At 41.2% G+C, this 23,025-nt stretch overlaps 1 protein-coding gene and 1 non-coding gene across 8 annotated transcripts in view; one reads left to right on the top strand and one right to left on the bottom strand.

Annotated features, from left to right (window-relative positions):
- The window catches only part of TLE4 (TLE family member 4, transcriptional corepressor), a 115,431-nt gene that overhangs the window by 14,328 nt on the left and 78,078 nt on the right, over positions 1 to 23,025 (bottom strand). For 4 of the 7 annotated variants that reach the window (XM_039544235.1, XM_039544237.1, XM_039544236.1 and 1 more), the window contains one exon: positions 9,320 to 9,514. The exons of the other annotated variants lie outside the window; for them this stretch is intronic. In XM_039544235.1, coding sequence (XP_039400169.1) covers positions 9,320 to 9,514 — 195 coding nt within the window. The remainder of the gene's footprint in view (positions 1 to 9,319; positions 9,515 to 23,025) is intronic. 7 annotated transcript variants of the gene reach the window in all.
- On the top strand, positions 12,441 to 12,542 carry LOC120408789. Its single transcript, XR_005600966.1, has one exon. It is a non-coding gene; the product is annotated as a U6 spliceosomal RNA (small nuclear RNA).

The raw sequence follows: 23,025 nt of genomic DNA, 5'->3' as shown, positions 1-23,025 counted from the left end.
TGAATGAAATAATTGGTAGATACTTCTGTATAAAATGATCAATTACTGGAGCACTAATAGTTGAGGTTCAAAATGACACAGAGCTGCTAAGCCTTAATTTAAGAATACTACTTTTTGCCGTGGTTATTCGGATGTTTACTTTACAAATATACAGAAGGCTACCAGGAAAAACAAGGAGGAAGGAAAAGAATGACTCAAGATAAGCCACCCCTCAGCAAATATTTGAGAGTTAAGGAACAATGCCAGACCTATATTGGCTTTGATGATTTTACCTCTAGCTCTAGCCAACCTAAAGGACTGGTTTTGACCAGAAGGGTCAAAGCTCAGAAACACAGAAGAACAAAGGAACTATTGCAAGGTTTAAAAGGGACTCTTTCTCAAGAGAGAAGGGATAATTGTTTGGGGAAACAAAGCTGAGACGCAGGCTCAAGGGTGAGTGCTGGGGGTGTCTGAAGAAGGTGGGCCTGCCTAGGTTACCGCCAGGGGATGCTAAGCCTTTAGGAAAGATATTTGCAGTTTGTTTCAGCTATGTTGTCCCAGGATATGAGAGGGGCAAGGTAGGCAAGGTAATATTTTTTATGGGATCTACTTATCTTATTACCTCACCTACCTTGTCTCTTTTTAAGGAAGATAGACAGACATATGTGTAGACTGTTTTAAAATCTTCTCTCTAATGCTTTGTTCCTACTGTTAAAACAAAAAGAGTACTTTTGGTTTTCAGAAGGCTGTTTTGTCACTATATACCATTGGTCACAGACTCCTGAAGGAGAGAATTGCAGGTGCCCAAGTTCAATTGGTCCTACAGGTGGACTGTTGTCCAGGGTCTGGGCAAGTAGTGAGGTGGAATTTCACGTTTCCCCTCTGATACATAAATGTATAAAGGTACAACAGTTGAGGGGTACAACAGTGCACTCAGAGACCAGAAAGAGGATACAAAGGTGCAGCCAGACCTGTAACTGACAGTCACCTACTGGAGCATGACATTCTACATTTAAGGGAAAGGAGGATTGGGTGGGATAGGAAAATCATTAACTCTCTATTGATGTACAGTATTAACTTCCTATGACTTTATTCTGCTGTTACAAGCAGGAAAGAGAACACAAATTAACTCATAGTGTATTCCCAGAATTTAATTGAGACAGTCTATATCGTGAAATACAAAAAAAGATATAAAATGACACAGCCAGGTCGATTCATTTTTTATGGGCTTGATCCTGCCAGGTGCTAAGCACTCTGGCTTTGATCCTGAAAAGCACTTTAGCACATGGTTAACTTTAACTCTCAAGTGTTTTGCAGAATCAGAGCTGATAGGAATGATGAGGAAAATAAATGTTTCTGTTGAGCCAGTACTTGAGGACTATTTGCCCACCTATTTTCTCTAAAAAACCCAAAACCAACGCAAGATATTTGGTCTATTCTTTAAGGGATTCCCCCACCCCCACCCCTTGGGCACTGTGCCCAGTTTTTGTTTAACTTTGTATTATGTCCCAGATAACATATTGATTTTTTAAGCGCCCTCCTCTCAAAGTTAGACATTTATTTTAATGCTTGTACAAAAATGGAGATCAAGCCCAGAAATTAATAATTATATTTTTTAAAAAGTGGTTTTCCTTATTGCTGAATTTTTTTTTCAGTTTATTAAACCAGGGGTTCTCAAACTGTGGGTCAGGACCCCAAAGTGGGTCACAATCCCATTTTAATGGGGTCACCAAAGCTGGTGTTAGACTTGCTGGGGCCAAGGGTCGTGTAGTAAGGGGGTCATGGTGCAATGAAGTTTGAGAGCTGCTGTATTAGACCATTAAATTTTGATAAGGATAAAAGAATACTTAACCACAGAAGGTCACTGTGGATGCTCTAGTCATATTAGAGAATGCTTTCCCTATTCCTGAACACTGAGGTCTACCTTAAATGTATTTCTCTAATATTTCCCACCATTTCAAACACTGATTCAGCTCTACTAGTGCTAGCAATGATTGGAGCACTGGTATAAACAAGATACTGGCTGTCACTGGGATTATGAGTATCATTATATTGACCAGCTTACGAGCACTTGGGCTAGGTTTCCTGAAGTTGTCTCCACATGAGCACTTACAAAGGAGCAATTGTGGAACTACACCAGTGATAGCAATGGTGGAGAATTTTTAGCAAAAAAGCCTGATGTAGTCACTGCCAAAGGGTTTAAGTCTTCTTGCCATGCTTGACCAAAATTCCCCATATTAGAGTTGGCCATAAATTTTCTGTCAATGGTTTTCCAATGAAAAATGCAAATTTGAAATTTTCCATAGAAAAATGTCTATGAAATATTTTGTTTGATTGGTCTGACCCAAATCTGAAAACTTCATGTTGTTGAACTAACCCAAAATGTTTTGTTTCAAATGAGTTTAATAAAATATTAATAAAGTTGCATTCCCCTCCAATCAGTGCATTGCCTTATGGGCCCTATTATCTCTTTTCTTCAGAGGTCTCTCAAGCACTGCATTTCCCATAACACAATGTGGCTCTCTCTGGCCAACCTCTCAGGGATGCATCATAGGAATCATATGACTCTGGGTGCATCATGAAATATGTGGTCCAACCAGGGAGCTAACTTCATAAGAGAGAACAGGGGCATCAAGCTCCTGAACTAAGCTCCCATAAGCCAATGTGCTGCTATGGAAAAAAAAATACAGTTTAATTTTGAACTGCCTCAAAATGACGTGTTTCGGGTCATTTCACTAAACCAAAATGTAACACTTTGATTTCAGGAGTGTCAAAGTGTTTCAATTCATTTGAAAATGTCAAAACATGTTTTGAGATTTGACTTTAAACTTCTCATAATTTTTGTTGCATGCAAAGTTCTGAAATTGACATTTTGTCCGAATCTGAGAATAAAACAAATGCTGAAATGTCAAAATTTCTCACTGGACGGAATTTACAATATTTTGTTCAGCTCTGCCCCATACATTCAAAACCCTTATTGAAGTTTATGACTAAAGCAACATCAAGACAAACATACTCAGGAAAGCACATTAGCAAATGCTGAAATCCCATTGACTTAGTATTATTTACTATAGAGGAGGCCCTTTGCAAAAGATTGTATATGAGCACTAAAAGTACTCCTTTACATTCATATTCGTTTCATAAAATTGGGAGGAGGCAGCTTATAATTTGAGTTCAATTCATTATAGTTTAACTTCACTGTATAGAAAGTAATTTGTTTTAAAAGGAGAAAATCATCATCACTAAACTGCAATTAGAATGATGTCTAAAGAATCAGAGTAAACTACTGCACTTATTTAAACAGAAATATTTATTTTCATGAATTAGAAGCTACATGGTTTCATTTTTCTCAGTATAGTTAACCTTGGTACTGCAGATATTTTAATCCTTGATTTTGCTGCTCAATAAAATTATAATTTAGAGCTCCCTATTAGAATGATAAAGTAGTTAATTATCACCAGCACTTAAAGGATGATCACCATATTGGGCACTGGGGCAATGCATACTGTTTAATGGCATAATTGCTTTAAAGTCCAATCAGACTTGATAATAAAGTGGAAAAATGCTAGGCAGCCCCATGCAATGGAACTTTTTGGCTGGTGGTACGCAGAGAAGCACTAACAAGATGTAAGCAATAGTACTGATAGACACAAACTTATATTGTCAACAAGAGAAGGTTTAGTTTTGTTTCTTCACGAAAAATCCAGCTGTATAGATACTACTAGAGATTACACAATGCAAATTTCAGTTATTGGTTTATATGTGTAAAAATGTGAACATATCCTCCCCCAGCCCACACACTTTCTTCACATTGATCACCACATTTGTGAAGATTAAATTTAGAGTTCTGTGAACAGGAAAGCATGTGCAGTTAGTGAATTTTCTGAATTAGTATAAAGTGACTTGTCTGCAAACAGCGATTATTATCCTTAGGTTTTTATCCTAATTCAGGCTTTTCTGCATATTAAAACAAGATTATGAGTAGATTATTACAGTACACTTAGGCTTGGTCTACACTTAAAAGTTATATCAGCATAGCTACTTCAATAGGGGCATGAAAAAAACCCCTCAGCTGTGACCAATGTAGCTATGCTGACAAACCCTCATGTGTAGACAACTGTGTCAGTGGAAGAGTGCTTCTGTCTATGCAGCTTATGTCATTTGGGGATGTGGCATTCCTACAGAAGAACATTATCTTCTGTTAGCTTAGGCTGCACCTACATTAGGGAGCTATGCTGGCACAGGGTCCACAGTGTAGACATTGCCTTACTTCTTAAACTGCCACGAACATTTTCCAGCCAAGGTACAAAGAGTTTCATCTGCCCTTTAGATCATGACGAGAGATGAGAAAAGAGAAATTGATTTTACTTTCTCATCAATCCCAAACAAAATCCCTGTAATTTGCATGTGTGATTGGGTGACTATAAATTTGTAAGGCTGCTTTAAGGCTATTTAACTGTTCCAAATTTGGGTGTTGGGCTGAAGCTCAAGAGTATGAGGTTACAAGTTAAGGTTTCAATCACATTCTTGGGTACAGCATGAAGCTTGACAGTTTTTAGGGGAGAAAATGAAGAATAACTTTCCAATTGAAACTAAGAGGAACAAACGGTTTAGGTAGGCAGAATGCAGTTCCGCAACTAGAACACACAAGGGCTAATATTGCTTCTGCTGAAAGAGTAATTGGATCTTCAGTTACAACAAGCTGTTAGGAACGGGGCTGGATTTGAACTGACAACCTAGAGATAAAAAAAGCTTCTGAGCTGGTACGGTTCACTTTCTCCCACACCCCTAACCCTTCCTTTTAATTCCTGCCCCTCAGGTTTTGGAGAGGAATGAAGGCTTGGCTTTGGGCCAGTTGCTGAGAGGACTACAAGGCTAAACTTCAAGAGTGAGATGCAAGAAATAGCAGCCTAACTCTGATCTTCTGCATGGAGCCTCAGTTCAGATTTTAAGCAGAGATTTTGTAATGGTGTTGACAAACCTAAAATTGCCCCTTATACAAAATAGCACAACTGCCATGGCCTGTTCAGCCAAACGACTAAGTGACAACTATCTAGATGTAACTGTGGTTGTGCATCAGATGTCTACAAGTGACACTGGCATCTGTACAAGCCTTTCTCCTGAGTCTACACCTAGGGATCCTGTGGGAGATTCCATGACTAAAGGGCTGCACACAAAAACCTCCATCAAAGCACGGTTTAGCTGTCAGACTTTGCTCTGTTTTTCAATTAAAACATCCAGGCTCTTCTAACAGCTTCCTTTAAAGACGATGGAACAAGGTTGCTGCTTAGAGAAATTAAGTGATTTAGCATTATGTCTTGGCAAGCTGTAACTTAATGGGCCAGAATCCTCCTCCTAATAACTATTAAAATTTATAGAGGAAGAAAATCTTTTCACACTGCAGTTTTCTTCAATAAACTTAGCATTTTCCCGCTAAGCAGTATTGAGTTTGTTCACATCTAATAACTGAACAAGATGTGGGGAAATACATTCTTTGGTGATAGTAGTGTTTTAATTTTTCTTTTAGCAAAAAGGCACTGTATTTTCATTTTTCATACATGCAAAATGGTGACCCAAACCTACTGAACAGATATAAGAACAGCAAGGCTTAGCACTTTGACATGTACGTTTAGTTCATTTAAGAAGCACTACATCAAATACAGTGTTGGATCTTTAGCACAAAACTGTAAAACACTGGGCACTGTATTTCCCACTATGTTTTGTACAGTGCTGAGCAACACTACACAAAAAACTAGACCAAACACTCTCCAGGAATTTCATGGTGGCGTATTCCCTCTGATATTTATATGGTGCCAGTCACAGTGGAATGTAGGTGCCAGACACAGCCTGAAATATCTCCCCTGACCATGCACAAATTAATTGATCATAAAGAATGCTATATAAACCTCTTATAAAACCATAAATATCACACAAGTAGCAGTGCAAACATCAATGTGCGGTCTACTTGTAATAATTAATACTTCAAATTACTTGAAAAATCCAAGAATTACTATAACCTTTTAAACCTCAACTTCCACTGAAAATTACTTGAATTACCATAAATGGCTCACATAGCACAAAGGAAGAAAAACAATCTAGTAAGATCAAGCACAAGGGCTATCCAACCTTTCACAAGCCCTATAGTTCGGACTGCCATCAACTGGCTCTCTTGGATGGCTAACCTTGCTTGGATAACAATTAAGTGATAATTAAATGAAACCAGTGTTAGAAATAATGACTAGAGATGATAGGACCCCCCAAACCCTCCCATACAAAACTGGTGACTCTTGAAGCATTTGTGACTGTGACCATTACCTGCTGTAACTCTATAACACTAATAAAAGGATGTATTTTAAGTGAAATAATTAAAACAATAATTCCTAACAAAGTGGGAATTATGGAGATAATTGACCATCCTGAAGTGTTACACAAACTGCAGTAAAAGCCAAGGATGTCCATTGCTAAGGTCAATTATGATATAATTATCTGAATGACATTATTGCTGTTATAAAGTCTGTTCAGAGTATACGCGAAACAATAAAAATGGATGCAACACACATCACAGGAAATGACTTCAGAGGAATGCTAGCTCATTGATGCTCACACTTAGGTCGGTGAAATACAAAAGCCAATGTTAGGATTCAGACTCACTCTAGTGTTTGGTTTGGTCCTTTTAATTCTTTAAGGGAGATGTGAAATCAGCAATATGGAGCAACTCAAGTATTGTAGCTCCTAAAAAAGTCTGAGTTAAGACTGTCCATACCCAGACTTGGCTGGTTACTGATTTGGGTTAAAAGGTGGACCAGCTTCCAGTCCTCTTTAGGGGTACCAAATGCAGTACAGTGCTGCACTAGTTCTAACCTTATGCCAGACAGAATGGAGTAACAATCACAAGAATATTCTCTCTGCCTGAAAAAACTTAGGAGCTAAGCCTTTGAGCTCCTGGGCTTTAATTTTCCAAAGAAGTCCCAAGGCCAAACTCTCTAGCAACCCTCCTTGCCAATGAAAGAGATTAAAAAAAACTAGTATTTTCCAACATGGCCCTTCACTTATTTTGTGTGTGGGGGGGGGGGGGGAGGGGGGTCAGAACACTATTTTGATCTATTTGTAGCACACTAGCTTGATCAGAGTTAAGACGGGTACGTTTATTAGGGCTGGAATTTACACTAGACTAGACGCGATAAATCAACGCCCGCTGGATCGATCGCTGCCCACCGATCCGGCGGGTAGTATAGACATACTCTGAGACAGATGCTTGGGGCCAGGTTTTGGACTATCAAGCTATCGGTCAAGATTACTTGCCTTTCTCTCTCACATTTTGACTGCTCAGGATCATTTCTCCATTGATCCTTTTCAGGCCTGGACTACACTACAAGGTTAGGTTGACATAAGCTTGCATGGACCTAGTTGCACATGTTCTGCACTTAAATGTGTCTCCCACCTATGTAAACGCCCCATTACAGCAACACAGTAACACCACTGCCCTAAGCGGCGTTGAGCTATGGCCGATGTGCTGACAGTGACACAGTGCGAGTGTAGACACTGAGTTACTTATGTTGACCTAACAGTCCTCCAGCAGCTGTCCCACAAGGGCCTACACTGACCAATCTAGTCACAATTGTGAACTGCACTTCCCAGAGAACAATCCAGCTACATACTCCAGACGTGTTCCAGCTTGGAGTAGACAAGAGATATTGGATCTCCTGGGCCTGCGAGAAGAGGCTGTGCAAGCACAGCTATGGACCAGCCATAGAGATGTGGACATCTACAAGCAGGTTACACAGGAGATGCAGGAGAAGGTACTACAGGGACCAGTAGCAGTGCAACATGAAAGCAAAGGAACTGTATCAGGCATACCAGAAGGCCAAGGAGGCCGACAGTCGACTGGGTGATAAGCTGCAGACCTACTGCTTTTACAAAGAGTTGCATGCCATACTTGGCCGAAACCCCATCAGACAACCATGAATACCTCCGAGGAGCCCAAGCCAAAGACTCCTGACATGAACAGCCATGACAAGGAGGAGAGTGGGGGACATGCAAGTGGTGGGGTTTTGCTATGCCACAAGCCAGGACCTGTCTCAGACTCCACCAGGGTCCAGTCAGTCCCTGCAGTTGAGCATAGGGGAGCCTGATGCAGGGGAAGGAACTTGGGAAATATAATTATATACTACCCAATTACAGTGATGTAACGATGCTACTCCCAAGTTAACAGGATACAGCTATCGACTGTTTCATTAATTTACTTGTACTACAAGAGATAGTGGTACCAAAAAAAAGAGAGAGCGTTTTCTTCTTTTCATTCCCCTGTGGCAAGGGAGGGGCATGAAGAGCAGTTTATGTATACAAGGGCGTCGCTTGAACCCTCCTGAGAAATCTCCATGAAACTTTCATGAAAGTACTCTGCAATCCTCTCCCAAAGGTTTCTAGGGATGGCCACCTTATTTCTTCTTCACGGTAGGGCACCTTCCCACATGACTTGGCGGTAACTTCAGTAGGCACTATCGCAATAAACAGGCTAGCAGCAGCATATGGGCCGGGTGGCTTTGGAAGGCCAGCAGCAGCTGTGCTCTGTGCGCCTTTGTTACCCTCAGGAGGAGATATCAACTAAAATCATCCCTGCCTGTGGAAAATGGTGCCAGTATTCAGTTCCACTGCCCTATCCTCAGTTCCATGCAACCAAGAAATTCCCTCCCTATTTCCTTAGTCTCTGGCAGGCCATACTCTCCATGGTTCATGCTGTGAATGGCATCATGCACAAGCACTCTGCAGAAGTGTCAAGAAGCACGTCTTGTTTAAAATCTCAGGGGAGCAAGGGAAGGGAGTTCTGAGTCTTAACTTTCACTTTCTGTTGTGACTTCACAGACAATGTTGTCTTTGGGTGTTTTACCTGCAGCTGCTACTGTTATGGCCTTGCGGGGTTTCCGCTCTACACCTGGGAATGCCCGAGCCAGATAAGGAGGAGAAAGAAGAGGACTCGGGATGACATGTTCAATGAGATACTGCAAGCCAGTGCTGCATCAGACTGTGAGCAAAGGGCTTGGAGGGTGAACGCTACAGACAGCCTGGAGAAGGAAAGAATGGACAGGAGGCAGTCCCAGCAGGAAGAGGAGAGTTGCACCAAGACATAACGGGGCTTCTCTGGCAGCAAAAACAGAAACTGCAGACTCTTGTGGACCTACTGGTTTAACAAACACAATCTTGCCTCTCTTTTCAGTCTATGGAGAACTCTATTATAGCACTTCCCTACACTCTGCTGAACATTCAATATGGCATCAGGGGCCAGATCCCTACCCCTGCCACTCCACCCTGGGGGACATTAAGCACAATCACACATACTGACCTGAGAGAGCCACGGTTGCTGTATGTGTAGGTAAAATGGACATGAATGTAGCCCTTGCAGTTGATGCATTCTGTGGCAAGGTGCTCTGTTGCCAAAAAAGGGGTATGCGTGCTGTCTAAAACCCCACCCCAGTTCAGGAACCTCACTGCTGCAAATCCTTCCACTTTGTCCTGCACATTGCCAAGAGTCACAATCCTGTGTAAGAGGAGACAATTAATGGCCCTGCACACTTGCATGACAACAGCCCCCACAGTGGATTTACCAACTTCAAAATGATTTCCCATTGACCAGTAGCATTCCTGTGCTTGCAAGTTTCCACAGTGATATTACGACTTGATTCTCCACTGTCAGTGCAGCTCATATTTTGTGTCTCTGCACTAGAGGGCTGGGGCAAGCTTGACAGACAGATCCACGAATGTGGCCTTGTGCATCAAAAGTTCTGCAGCCACAGTTCATCATCCCAAACATTACAATGCAATCCCACCAGTCAATGCACCATTCTTGGGCCCAGAAACAGTGCTTCACCATCTGCAGCTGCTTCATCAATGCCACCACCAACCATAAATTGGTTCTTGCTATGCTCCATTACAGTTGTATTCCTGCTGATTCAGTTCCTCTCATGGCTCTGCACATACTGGAGGATTGTGCATCCTGTGTTTGCAATGCCTAGGACAACAGCGCAAAGCTGTGGAGGCTCCATGCTTCTGTCAGAGATGGCAGACAGTGAGAAGGGCTGGGGGGGGGGGGCGGTGGTTGTGGTATGTTTTTTTTAAAAAGGCGTGAAAATTATGGGATAAAGATGACATTATGGGATAGATACATTTGCACGCTGGGAACTTGACTCCTTGCTCCCAGTCACCCCTGAGAAACTCATTTCTGCCCCACCGTGCATTGCCAAAACATCCCACAAGTGCGCTGAACAGTGGCAGGTAGCATGCTGGGTTACCTACCCATGGTGCACCACACTTTGCATCGACACAAGCACTCCTGGTGAGTATAGACCGTGCTGATGCAAGGAGCAAAGTATGCACTCACACAAGCAACATACGGTGGCAATTTTATGCCACCGTAACATGCATTGACCAAAGTTTGCCATGTAGACATGGACTGAGTCTTGTTAAAAAGAGATCCCTTCAGTGGTATCTGAACATGTTTTTCCTTCTGCCTTCCTGTTACTTCCACTCTCCTCTGATGTAAAATTCTTTCATCCTCTCCACCATTAACCCACCCAAGGTCTCAGTCCAGTGCATTTTCCACTCATTCTATTAAATCTTGCTTCAATGATTTCCCTCAAGAACTCAGTCTGCTGTTTGATTTAAGTTGAGCCCTCCTACCTTCTTCAAAATTCAAACCAACCTGCCTTTCATTTTTGTGTTATCCTTATAGACTTTAGGCAGAACTGTTCCACATCAAACTGCCTTTACATTTTCAGTGGCCATTCTATAGCTTAGCTAGTGCCTCTTATATGAAAGGGGTCTCTTAATTCACTGAGGTCTATGGCCTTGTCTACAAAAGAAAGTGTTTGCCAGTATAGCTATACCTATATTCCTCCTATACCACAGAATTATTCTTTTGGAAGGGTAGTTTATACTAGTTCCCTGAATGAATTAAGCCATACAGGCAAAAGGACTGTGTTTGTTGGCATAACTGTGTCTACACCAAGGCTTTTGCTAGCATAGCTATGTTGGGTAGGAGTGGGGGGGGGAATCAAAATGGGTCTACACTAGGGGGACTTGCTGGAATACCTATCCAGGTATCTTCTTTCTAGTACAGACAAGGCTCAAGTAAACTTATTGCATATTTTCACCTTCCATTGCCCACAACTCAAGGCACTCCCTCTGTTTACCCAATCAGCACCTTAACTCCCACTCAGCCACACCCGGACTGAATCAGTGTTTGCTTCCTTTTTCTCTGTGGCTAGATTCTCAGAACTCAGACGGACTGTCTCAGTAGTTTTTAAGTGTAAAAAGCTAGGAAAGCCACAGTACAAAGCTATTTCATATCACATGGCCCTGTCTGGGCTACTTGGATTGAGTTAAATAATCCAAGGTTGTGATGATTATTTTTTTATACAATCTATAATTAAAAAGGCAAACTGATGTTTTATATGGCATTTTACCCACGAGTTTACTTCACTAATTGCAAAATTAATGAAGTTAATTAGTGGATAAGACTGTCACATAAAACATCAAAGTCCAGATGTTTAGTGTCTCTGTCAGAACAACTAAACAGTCAAAGAAATCTGGAATAAAAAGAAAATGGCGTATGTGCAGCAGTTAACTTTCCATACCCCAATAGTTTCAAAATTAAAAATATCCAAAATATCAAAAGATGCTTTTTACACTGATGATCTAGTTGCTCTGGCAGTGCCACTATAACATTTAATGTAATCTAATTAAATGAGAAGGAATGATCTAAAGGCATCCAAGTCTAGATCTTCAATCATAGTTACAATAATGGTGATAAATTCAAAATTAACATACCACTACTCCACAGTCTGAATGCTACATTCATAAACTGGCTCCGTGCTAATTCTAGTCAAGTATTTGAACACCTGTACCATCTCAGTTTTGCTATAAAACTAGGCTACACAGTGGAGGTCAGAGATACCAGGCAATTTTGAAGCATACTTCTATCAGCATGGGCTGTTGCTTCTCTGGCCTCTCCTGGTGTACAAGCACACAATGGCAAGGAAAATAGGTGTTTAAAGCAATGGCTGCAGCTGCTAGCTAGCCTTTCATAGGTGGATCTTTAAAATAAATCCTTTAAAATACAGCTTCCTCTGTAATCACTGACTGTGAGAGATGTAACACAGGTAAGGCCTAATCCCTTACTTACACGTTGAGGGTCAAAAGATAGAAAAAAAAAAGAACCAACGCACGTAAGTACAAGCAGTGAAGTAGTTAAGGAGCACAGCTGTGAAGCAAAGACAAAAGTCAGGTTTGGGGGAAAGGATATCTAACCACACATACAAGGAGGACTGTAGCAAGGATAACTGGCATCTTTTGGTAAGGAAGGCAGTTTGAATAAAGAAATGGATGGGAGGTAGAATATTAGAAAAAAGTTGTGGAAAAATAAAAAGCTTTTCTGATCAGTTTATAGGGACTTCAAGGTTCAGCGATTACAGCTCAGCAGCATACATTTTAAAATTGGTACAACACAGAAATTAGCATGGTCCCTGTGCAAGGATGGCACACACATTTGTGAAGCATTTCCATCAAGTCTGCTCTTGTCCACATCTGCCAGCTTGTAAATATTGAAGTTATCAGATGGCAACAGCCAAGGCCTAGTCAAACAGCCTCCATTCTAATCCAGAAAGCAATTCACAGGGTCCTTTTTATATCACCCAACCCGTTTCAATTTCTTCCAATTCAAAGCTTCAGCACACCCTAGACTAGACAACATACTCCAAAACAAATGTGCATAGAATGAAGAGTTTCACAAGGACATGTCAGCACACAATTATAGGTAGTATGTGCAACAGAGGACGTGACATAGTGAGAGAGCCCAAGGGTGTACATGTGCTGCAAAGGATTTCTAGCCCTAATGATGTCTGAAACAATAAGCATTCTGGAGTAATAAACGCATGAGAGCAAAGGAACACAGACAGAACTTAACCACAAATTGCATTTCTGGTGTTTTGGAAAGAAGAAAAAATACATTCCAATATCAAGAATTAGTCTGTATGAGAGCAGCCCCAACATATAAAATATCAACAGTTACTTTGACCTAAAGCAGACAAACCAAAGGTCACAAAGTTATACAGATTCAAAAGAATTGAGGGTAAACCATCTCTGGGAATCCGAAGAACACCACAAAAGCCAAGGAAACATCAGATCCTCTCTTCTGTTCTCAAATGTTAAGGGGTTCCAGTTACAGAACTTCCATGCAATTTCCTACGGCAGAGACCTGAGACATGTAGAGCAGCACCACCAAAATGGAAACTAAGAGAGGGGAGTATTGGGAGTGAGCTAGTAAGAGGGAGAGCAATCACAGGATAAGAGAAGCAGTTCAACTAGCCATAGCATTCAATACAGCAATTTAATTGTGGACTCACCACCGTGAAAGACAGAAAGAATGATAGCCATCAGCCTGTCTTATTGGCTCTGAATTCTGCAACTCAGGAGCAAAGCACTTACTATCTTTAGGCATTGTTCAAAAAAAGTGAAGACTGACAAAATAATTCCAAAGCCCAGCATGGTTCAAGGACGCTAGTGGTAAATGCATTTTTATGGCAACTGAATTTAGACAAACACAGTTTTAGAATAGTAGGAAAATGCTAAAAAGAGAATGTTTTATACTATCAGAAAGAGCAATTAAATGCTTATTTGAAACCTTAATGTATAAAGAACCAATATGTAAGGAACATTTATAATAAGTAATGAGGAATCCCTTTGGAAAAAAAGTAATCTTTTGGTTATAGCTCTAAAAAAAACCAAACAACCCCACACCTAAGCACAGTAAAATACTTACAATTTAATTTCAGATTGTATATTATACAGCAAAAAACAAGCGGAATGTGCAATATAATGTCTCAAGCAACTAGGGGGTCGTAAAAATCACATCAGAACTAGGAATAGAGGTTATTAGACAGAAAACAAAGTCTGTGCCAAAGGTTTCAAAGCAAAAATGACCAAGCTGTACACTCAGGGGACAGTTAAGTGGATTCTCTTTTTCCTGAAGATTGGAACTAGCAACATCCTCCAGGGATGAGAACTCCCTATTTGACTCCCGGCTTTGATCAGGAGATAACCAAGCACTAATTAGCTTTCTTTTGTTTCAAAACCACACAGCTCATTTCTGAAGGCAGACTCACGAGGAATTGCTTTTAAATTCTTTCAGTGTGCATTCTAAACAATAAATACTTTGCTTCCCTTCCCCGCTTTTCAGTTCCCTGAAACTGGCTTTTTCTTTTTAACTCAGGCCTGGTTTACACTACGACTTTAGGTCGAATTTAGCAGTGTTACCTCTATTTAACCCTGGATCCGTCCACACAATGAAGCCCTTTTTCTCAACTTAAAGGGCTCTTTAAATAGATTTCTTTACTCCACCTCCAACGAGGGGATTAGCGCTGAAATCAGCCTTGCCGGGTCGAATTGGGAGTGTGGACGCAATTCGACGGTATTGGCCTCCGGGAGCTATCCCAGAGTGCTCCATTGTGACCGCTCTGGAGAGCGTTCTCAACTCAGATGCACTGGCCAGGTAGACAGGAAAAGGCCCACGAACTTTTGAATTTCGTTTCCTGTTTGGCAAGCGTATTTGCAGAGCTCACGCAGAGCTCATCAGCATGATGTGCACATTGCCGGGGCACAATGCCTGGCCCGTACTTTGTGAGAAGTCTATGACCATGTCCCTCTCATCACCGCGCTGCCATTGCTTCCTCGACTGGCTTTGCGCAAAACAATTGTCTGCCGTTGCTCTGACAGAGGGAGGGGCGACTGACGACATGGCTTACAAGGAATTAAAATCAACAAAAAGGAGTGGCTTTGCATCAAGGAGAAGCATAAACAACTGTCACACAGAATGGCCCCCTCAAGGATTGAACTCCAAACCCTGGGTTTAGCAGGCCGTTGATTTCACAAAACAAACCGGGTCAATTTCTTGTTTTGATCCATCTATCTTTCACATCTTCGGCTGGCAGCAGACGGTGCAGTACGACTGCTAGCCATCGTCATCTCCTGGGTGCTCGGCACACAATGCTGCATTTTGATTGCTAGCTATTATCTCCTGGCTGCTCACCAGAAGACGGTGCAGTAGGACTGCTGGCCATCGTCATCTCCTGAGTGCTCGGCAGAAGATGGGAATGACCTGGCTGAGTCACTCCCATGTCTGCCCAGGCACCCTGACCGATCTCACTGAGGTCGGCTAAAAGAGCACCCAGGAATATGACGACAATAGCTACCAATCATAATGCATCATCTGCTGCCAAAAGGCAATGAGCTGCTGCTGTGTATCAATGCAGTCCCATGTCTGCCAGTACCCAGGAGACGTACGGTGACAGTGAGCTGAGCGGGCTCCATGCTTGCCGTGGTATGGCGCCTGCTCAGGTAACCCAGGAAAAAAAGGCACGAAACGATTGTCTGCTGTTGCTTTCACGGAGGGAGGGAGGGGCCTGACAACATGTACCCAGAACCACCTGCAACACTGTTTTTGCCCCATCAGGCATTGGGATCTCAACCCAGAACCCCAATGGGCAGCGGCGACTACAGGAACTGTGGGATAGCTACTCACAGCTACCCACAGTGCAATGCTCTGGAGGCTGATGCTAGCCTCAGTACTGTGGACGCAGTCCGCCGACTTAATGCACTGAGAGCATTTTGTGTGGGGACACACACAATCGACTGTATAAAAACGATTTCTAACAAACCAACTTCTATAAATTCGACCTAATTTCATAGTGTAGACCGGGGTCGGCAACCTTTTGGAAGTGGTGTGCCAAGTCTTCATTTATTCATTCTAATTTAAGGTTTTGCGTGCCAGTAATACATTTTAACATTTTTAGAAGGTCTCTTTCTCTAAGTCTATAATATATAACTAAACTATTGTATGTAATAAGGTTTTTAAAATGTTTAAGAAGATTCATTTAAAACTAAATTAAAATGCAGAGCCCCCCGGACCAGTGGCCAGGACCCAGGCAGTGTGAGTGCCACTGAAAATCAGCTCCCGTGCTGCCTTCGGCACCCGTGCCATAGGTTGCCTACCCCTGGTGTAGACATACCCTCAGGTTACATTCAGGGGGGTGTGGGTGGGAAGGCATCTGGTCTCAGTTTTCAAATTTGTGGCTCTCATCCCTTACACCCATGGTGCAGCTAAACTGCTTGAGGCAAAAACCTTGGTTTTCTGTCTGTAAAGTATCTTTACTTCTATATAAATAATAAAAACAATTATTAATGTGACCTGCTGAAGAAATGATTTGGGACATCCAAAATTATATTAAAAGTTTTACCAGCGCAGTTGTGCTGATACAAGTTTGTAGTGTAGATCTGCCCTTACACTATTTGGGCAGCCATCTTTTAAAGCTGAACACTCAATGAATTAATTAACTAATCATTGCATTAACTGGGTGCTAAAAATATGAACAGGTGGTATTGAACAAGGCTGAAATCCATCTCTCTTATTTGTATGCAACATACTATATGAAATTCCAGTGAAATATTGCCAAGTAATCTTTGATCACTACTGCTCTGCTTTCCAGCCCAAACAACATTCAAGCACATTACCGGTGCCTGACTTCATCTATAGCATTTTCTTAAGAATATAAAACAACTGTGTCAGAAGAGGCCCTAATTCAGGAAACTATCCCTATTCAGTGAAGCTCTCAAGCATGTGTTAAACTTTAGGCATGTGTTTAACTTCACTGAAGTCAGAAAGTAGCTAAAAAGTCTGAGGGATTTAAGCATGTGCTTAAGTGCTTTTCTGAATTGGGGCCTGAAAGCCCAATTTGTTACAAAAAAGAATTTTCCCAAGAATAGCTCTTTAAACCAAGGATTCTAGTGGATAGAGTTATGGGAGAAGAGCTCTTCCAACAGTCTTGAAGCATTACCATCCAAGGCAGGGCCCAAAGTGAATCCACTATACATACCACACCTACTTCAAAACAGCAGGTAAATATATAAAACAGTGCTTGGGCAAACTTTTTGATGTGCAACAGACTCTTTAACATCGAAGAATTATGCAAGAGGCAGCAGTAGCTTTTACTTTGCTGTGCCTTTCATTTTTTACATTAGACAGGTCACTCAATTTTTTAAAAGTTAAAAGCATGGTCAAGTACTCACTTTAGTCTAGCTAGAAATGTTTTGATGTCAGCAATGAGCAGCCAATAAATTTTTAATTCAGGCTAGAGCAACTGAAAAACAGAACTCCATGTCTTGTACTCCCCTACATCCTGTCAAGTAGTTAAGTGTGATAACTGGCATTCATATACATGACCTTCTGTTCTACTCAAATGAGTTATCTTTAGATACTTTGAGAAGACTATTCTCTTATTTAAGTACTTCATAATTATGATCCATCTTTCCTCTTGCTTTTGTTAAGAAAAGACTGCAGTAATCCGCCTAAAACAGTGTTCTGGCAAACACTCCTAAATTATGTAATTCACCAGGTTCAACTCTGCTGTTACAATCACTTTCAAGGAAGACGGGTATAATACATTATCATTAGGTTATACAATCCTGAGTTGAATTTTCCTTGGCTGAATTCCTAACATTTTAATGCTGAAATTGATCTGTTTTAAAAACCATCATGTAAAAGGTTTTTAAATACCATACATACTCAAACTCTTTATTTTAAATGGTTTAGAAATGAGCTTGTATAAACAAAACAAAATAAAGCTTCTGTTCTCTAATCTCGCATTAAGTACATTTTAAACAACAACAGGCATGTTTCCAAACAAACCATTGCAGTGTACAAATTACCCAGCAGGGATAAAGATAACAATGCCTCTGGTGTGGGTTTAGCTCCTATAGTAAAGCCAGATATTTCATCTGGATTGTCTTGGAAACCATAATGTTTCATTTACTTATTTATAAAAATGAAAGGTGTTCATTCCAGTTTGGGATGAACCCTGAGAAGCTGGTATTAACAAGCTCACTTAAATGACAATTTCAGGGTGTTTCCTATTTACAAGGTAATACTGTACGCTGGATTAAACAAACAGGTGGAGGTCAAAAGGGCCAAGAAATGTAATTAACCCAAGATACATTGATTACTGAGTTCAGATAAAGGACCCAAAAGTTACTTTTATATTGAAATGTGCTCTCCATCTTCTCAACCCACCACTCTGACCAACATGTTCAAAATTGGTGCCTAAAGTCAGGTGCTCAAGCCCATATGCAGACATTTACGTAAGTGACTTGATTTTCAGAAATCCTGAGTGGCCAATAATTTAGGTTACCAAATATGCATGTTAGTGTTTAACTTTAGGGTTTGGCTATGAGGGTTCAATCCAGACAAGACTGACATCATGCTGCTAGTTGGGGTAAACAAGCAGAAGAGCTGGTGAAGGTTATAATGGCTACAATGGCAGTAAGGAAGCATGGCTATAATTTGTAATACAGGTTCACAAGTAAGGAGTCTTGTTAGATCATGTACTGCTTTGGTAGCCGTTCATGTCAAATGCACTTTTTCCTCCTATTGTTGGTAAGAGGAGCCTGCCCTTTACTTTTCAATAGAGATCTTACCATAGTTAGCCACATTTTTGTCACTTCCAGCCAAGACTGGTATATGGTTCTCTTCATATACCAACAGGACAGCGAAGTTAAGCAGGTACCAACATTCTATGCTACTAAGAAGGACTTTTACACTGAAAGTACAAAACACTGCTGTGGGTTTCCAGGTGGAATTTAAGTGCTTGGTTTAAAGTTATAAAACCTTACCGCAATTTAAAAAGTTAAAAGGTCCCAGAGACTGTCTCATGTCCCATGCAATGTCATGTTGGTTGCTCTCAGGGATAGTTATGAAGCTACTGCCCAAAGATATCAACAAGATGAATCCTTCTTCTGTATAGGGATCCTTAACTATCAAATTTGATTCCTACTTGGTTTGCTAGTGCCCAGATGTGTTACCTTCTGGTCATGCTACAAACCTACAGTTTACAACATGGGCCAAAAGTACTGTTTCTACTTAATTTAGATGTAGGCATAGTCTTGTGAACTGTAAAAGACCAAAACATTTTTGCAATGGACACGAAGTTATCTTCCGCTGAACTTAAAGTAACTGAAGCCACAATTCATCTAAAATTTGACTGCCATATAAGACTCCAAACAAAGTTTCATGAAGGAAATATACAAAATTTCTATAAATGGTAATTGAGTGCCAGACAGTCAGTCACGCAAGGCGGCGGCGATTTGTGCACGTCTCTTTGGAAGTACTTATTTTTTAAACAAACCCTTCCTATCAGGCATGTGAACAAAACAAAACCATGCAGCTGCCTAATAAATTCAAACCTGTATTCCATAGTGCATGTGGCCACCTCAAAGATAGAACCAGACATACAAATACGCTGATTTCACAGATACAGAGCCAGTCTTCCCATTGACATTCCTTTCACTGCAGCCCTTAAATTATGTGTTGTTTTTCATTGTGTTTTGTGTAAAGCACTGTTCACACTTATAGCACTCTATACATAAACAGAGATGGAACATGTGCATTTATCTGATGACAATCCAATGTAAATTATATGTAAATTAGGTGCAGCCCAGAGGCGCATGACAAATTGCCAATGAAGACCTTTTTTGCTATAAGGTTGTGTACCACAGGCATATCCCTCTTTTTCCATTTTCCAACCCTAATCATATTACTTTACACTTTTCCATGTTAAATTACTTGAACACTTTCACACCTATGCTCTCATTTTTACTTGGTCTCTTTAGGATTCTATTCCCTACCTAACTGACACCAGAACATCTTACACTTTGATGCATTCCTTTATGATGTGAAGGCGGCCACAACCAAACAAGATCTAAGCAACATACCATGTCTCTCTCTCTCTCTCTCTCTCCCCCCTGCTTGGTCCTGTGACCATTCACCAGTATTCCCACACGAACGCAAACTCTTTACAACACTACTTGCCCCAGCGTTCAGTTTCAGACTTTCCAAGTCTATTGTTCTTCCGAGTAGATGACTGCTTTGTGCAGAACCTACAGGTCACTCGGGGAAAGCGGATTAATCTGAAAGTTTTTCTAGTACCACTCCCTTGACTCTGTGCAGCAGACATAGGAGGAATGGATTTCATATGAAATCAGAGAATGATCCATCTGTGTTAAGAAACAGACACAGCCCTAGAATATTTACAAGTTGTTTCCCTACCTCTTCTCATTACCAAAAATGGATTTCCCAAATGCTCTCAAGACAGAATTCTGGGTACGATACTTATTTTTGTTTAGGTGTTCACCTTTAACCGATTTCTCACTTTTTCCTCATTCAAGTTTTAAAATTTGCTATGAGAACTTCTTAGGGCCACCTGAGACTCGTTCAGGATATTCCCTGGAGATCCAGAGAAAATACTGTTGCAGAAGAAGCTCTATTGAGATGCACTGTGCATAATCTATTTACAGTAACATCACCACCAATTCTTCTAAACCCTCCAGCACAGGAAATGCTTGATATTTCTTCACTTTCTTTTTACATTGGTAGGATTAATCAGCAATTTGGCCTCTGATCCCGCAGTGTTTAGCATGTGGGCAGACTGCTGCACCACCTGAAGTTAGAGGGGCTTTGTGTGGACGCAGTAGTACCCAGACATAATATATGCAGCAGAACTGGAGCCTCAACTGTGGCAGTTGTAAAAGGCAATTTTATTCCCATCCTCCCATATCTTCTCTTCCTTTGTAGCCACAAAAATATGAGCAGGAACAATATTACTACTGTGGCACTGGGAAAAAAAAAAAGTGACTATCAAAAGAACCAGGTGCCCTATAAGTGCATGCAATTTTCTCCCCACACTGGGATTTTGTGATAATTGTGTGAAGGCAGGAGCCAAATACTTTTGACAGAAAACCTTGCAAGGTTCTGCTCATGCTGGAACATCAGCTCACACTGGACATAGAGCAGTGGCAAGGAATGCCTACAACCATCTTCAGACAGGCAGGAGACCCTGCTGCCCTTTCAACTCAGGTGATGCCCCTACCACTGTGATTTACATCTTTGATACTCCCACACTGAACTGTCTCTCACTCTACATGGGGTTGAGTACTATGTGAAAGCTTCAGCTCAAGCAATATGTAGCAACTCTACAGCTGAGTGATAAAAGACCTTCAAGATCATATACCATCAGTGCTGCAGCACATGCATGCCACTGGCTCCCTGGCTGTTTCAGGATCAAATTAGAAAGTCCCAGTCCTTCAAGACCGCTTCCCTCCACCCATGACTCACAAGACCGGGGGACAATGCATTAAGAGTCTCAGATACAAGGCAAAAATATGCTCACACATGCTCCTAAACAGAGGAAATCAGAAGTCTGAGTCTGAGGCTGTGTCTAGGGATGCAAGACATAGCTCTCTTCAGTAAAGCCTTCGCAAGGGACACTATCTTCCCCCACAGCCGAGCTACAAGATAGAAGTTAAGATGACAGAAAGAAGAGCATGGATTGCTACACTGGCAGGGAGGGGATGAAATGGGCACAGCCAGGGCCACCTTATCTCCAGCATCATGCAGAGAAACTCCCCATATACCCAAACTTCCCCCTGTGCTCAATCATTTTCAATCACATGATGTTGTCCAGTAACCTGCATTGATAGGATGCCAACATTATCATCCAAAGCTATGTTGTTGACATGCTTTTGCTATTTCACTAAAAATACCATTAATTTTCTGGCTTCACAACAGCTGAGCTACTCTGTATTTGAATATACAAAAGAGTATTTTGTTTAAACCAAATTAAAAGTGTTCCAGTAAATGACTTCAATTTTGCTGGCTACACTATTTCAGTGTATACTGTTCTATTTAATCCTCCAACTGCCCCAATTCCACTCCCCCTTTTTCACATTTAATCCTTTCATGCACAGAACTGGATTTGCCCAGTAAAACAACCCCAGCCACAAATAGATGCTCCAAAAATTACCTACTGCCAAAGAGTTAAGGCACTGGTGATAGTGCCTCCACTATGCTTGATTCACCTTTATTTGCCAAAACATGTTTAACAGAAATTGAAATTGGAAAGGGGGGAGGGGGGGAGGAAAAGAGCAAACACTAAATACACCTTCCATTGCCTATCCAGATAAGTGTCCACATTCCCCATTTAAGTCAGCATGAAAACCAGCATTACTGCCAAGCCCTCCTGGCATCTCACCACTTTATTTGTTCCCATTTGTATCTAATGCTTTTGTCAACAGTTCAACAAAAGTCAAAGCAAACAACCCACTACAAACACTGGGGGTAACAGCAACAAGCATGAATCCTTCACAATTATCCAGCCCAGCTGCTCAGTGCCTGTCCAGGCTGCTTTCATTTACAACAATGTCAACAAAAGGCTGAAACCCAATAACTAGGTGGGTCAATACTACCACTGTAAACCCTCTGGAGAAGGGAATTCTGTTCTCTTGCTTTACAGCTTCAGCAAACATGCAGAATAATTCAGTCAGATAGACAAGTGCTTGTCTAATCATTTGTTGTGTGAATTATTCAAGGCTTTCCACATAAACTACTAAATGATGTCTCTTCAAATATTTCTGAGGAACTACTGCCTGTCTCATTGTAGAGGAGGAAACAGACAAGCTCTGACATAGCAGAGGACAGTTGTAACCTATGACCTTAAAAAGCATAATGTTCAGTAGGTTCGGTGCTTCTGTGCCCAGTGCTCCTGGCACAATTACTGTAGAGAGGATGAGGGGCTTTGAACCGTGTAAAACAGAGTTCTGGCTACTCATGCCTGTGAATTTATTAATCCCAATGTATTATTCATTTACACACAAACATACACATAATATTAAGGTTGTAACACAGGTGCAAATTGTAGAGACTGATCTCCAGGGATTATTTAAAACTAGGTACAAGTCATAAAGAACATAGGCACAAAGCAGGCACACACGAGTTTATTCCCAGCTTTGCCTCTGACTTAGTGCGTTTTCTCTGGCAAGTCACCTGTGTGTTTCAGTTTCCCCCTCCACCCATCTGTAAAATGGGTATTAAATGTACTTGTCTCACGGGGTTTTCATGAAGATTAATGTTTGTACAGCTCTTTGAACATGTAAACCCTAGTCAAAAAACTA

The sequence above is a fragment of the Mauremys reevesii genome, linkage group 6, assembly GCF_016161935.1.
Source record: "Mauremys reevesii isolate NIE-2019 linkage group 6, ASM1616193v1, whole genome shotgun sequence".
Classification (NCBI taxonomy): domain Eukaryota; kingdom Metazoa; phylum Chordata; order Testudines; family Geoemydidae; genus Mauremys; species Mauremys reevesii.
The sequence above is the reverse complement of the archived record's forward strand: the minus strand, read 5'-3'. Positions and strand labels throughout refer to the sequence as shown.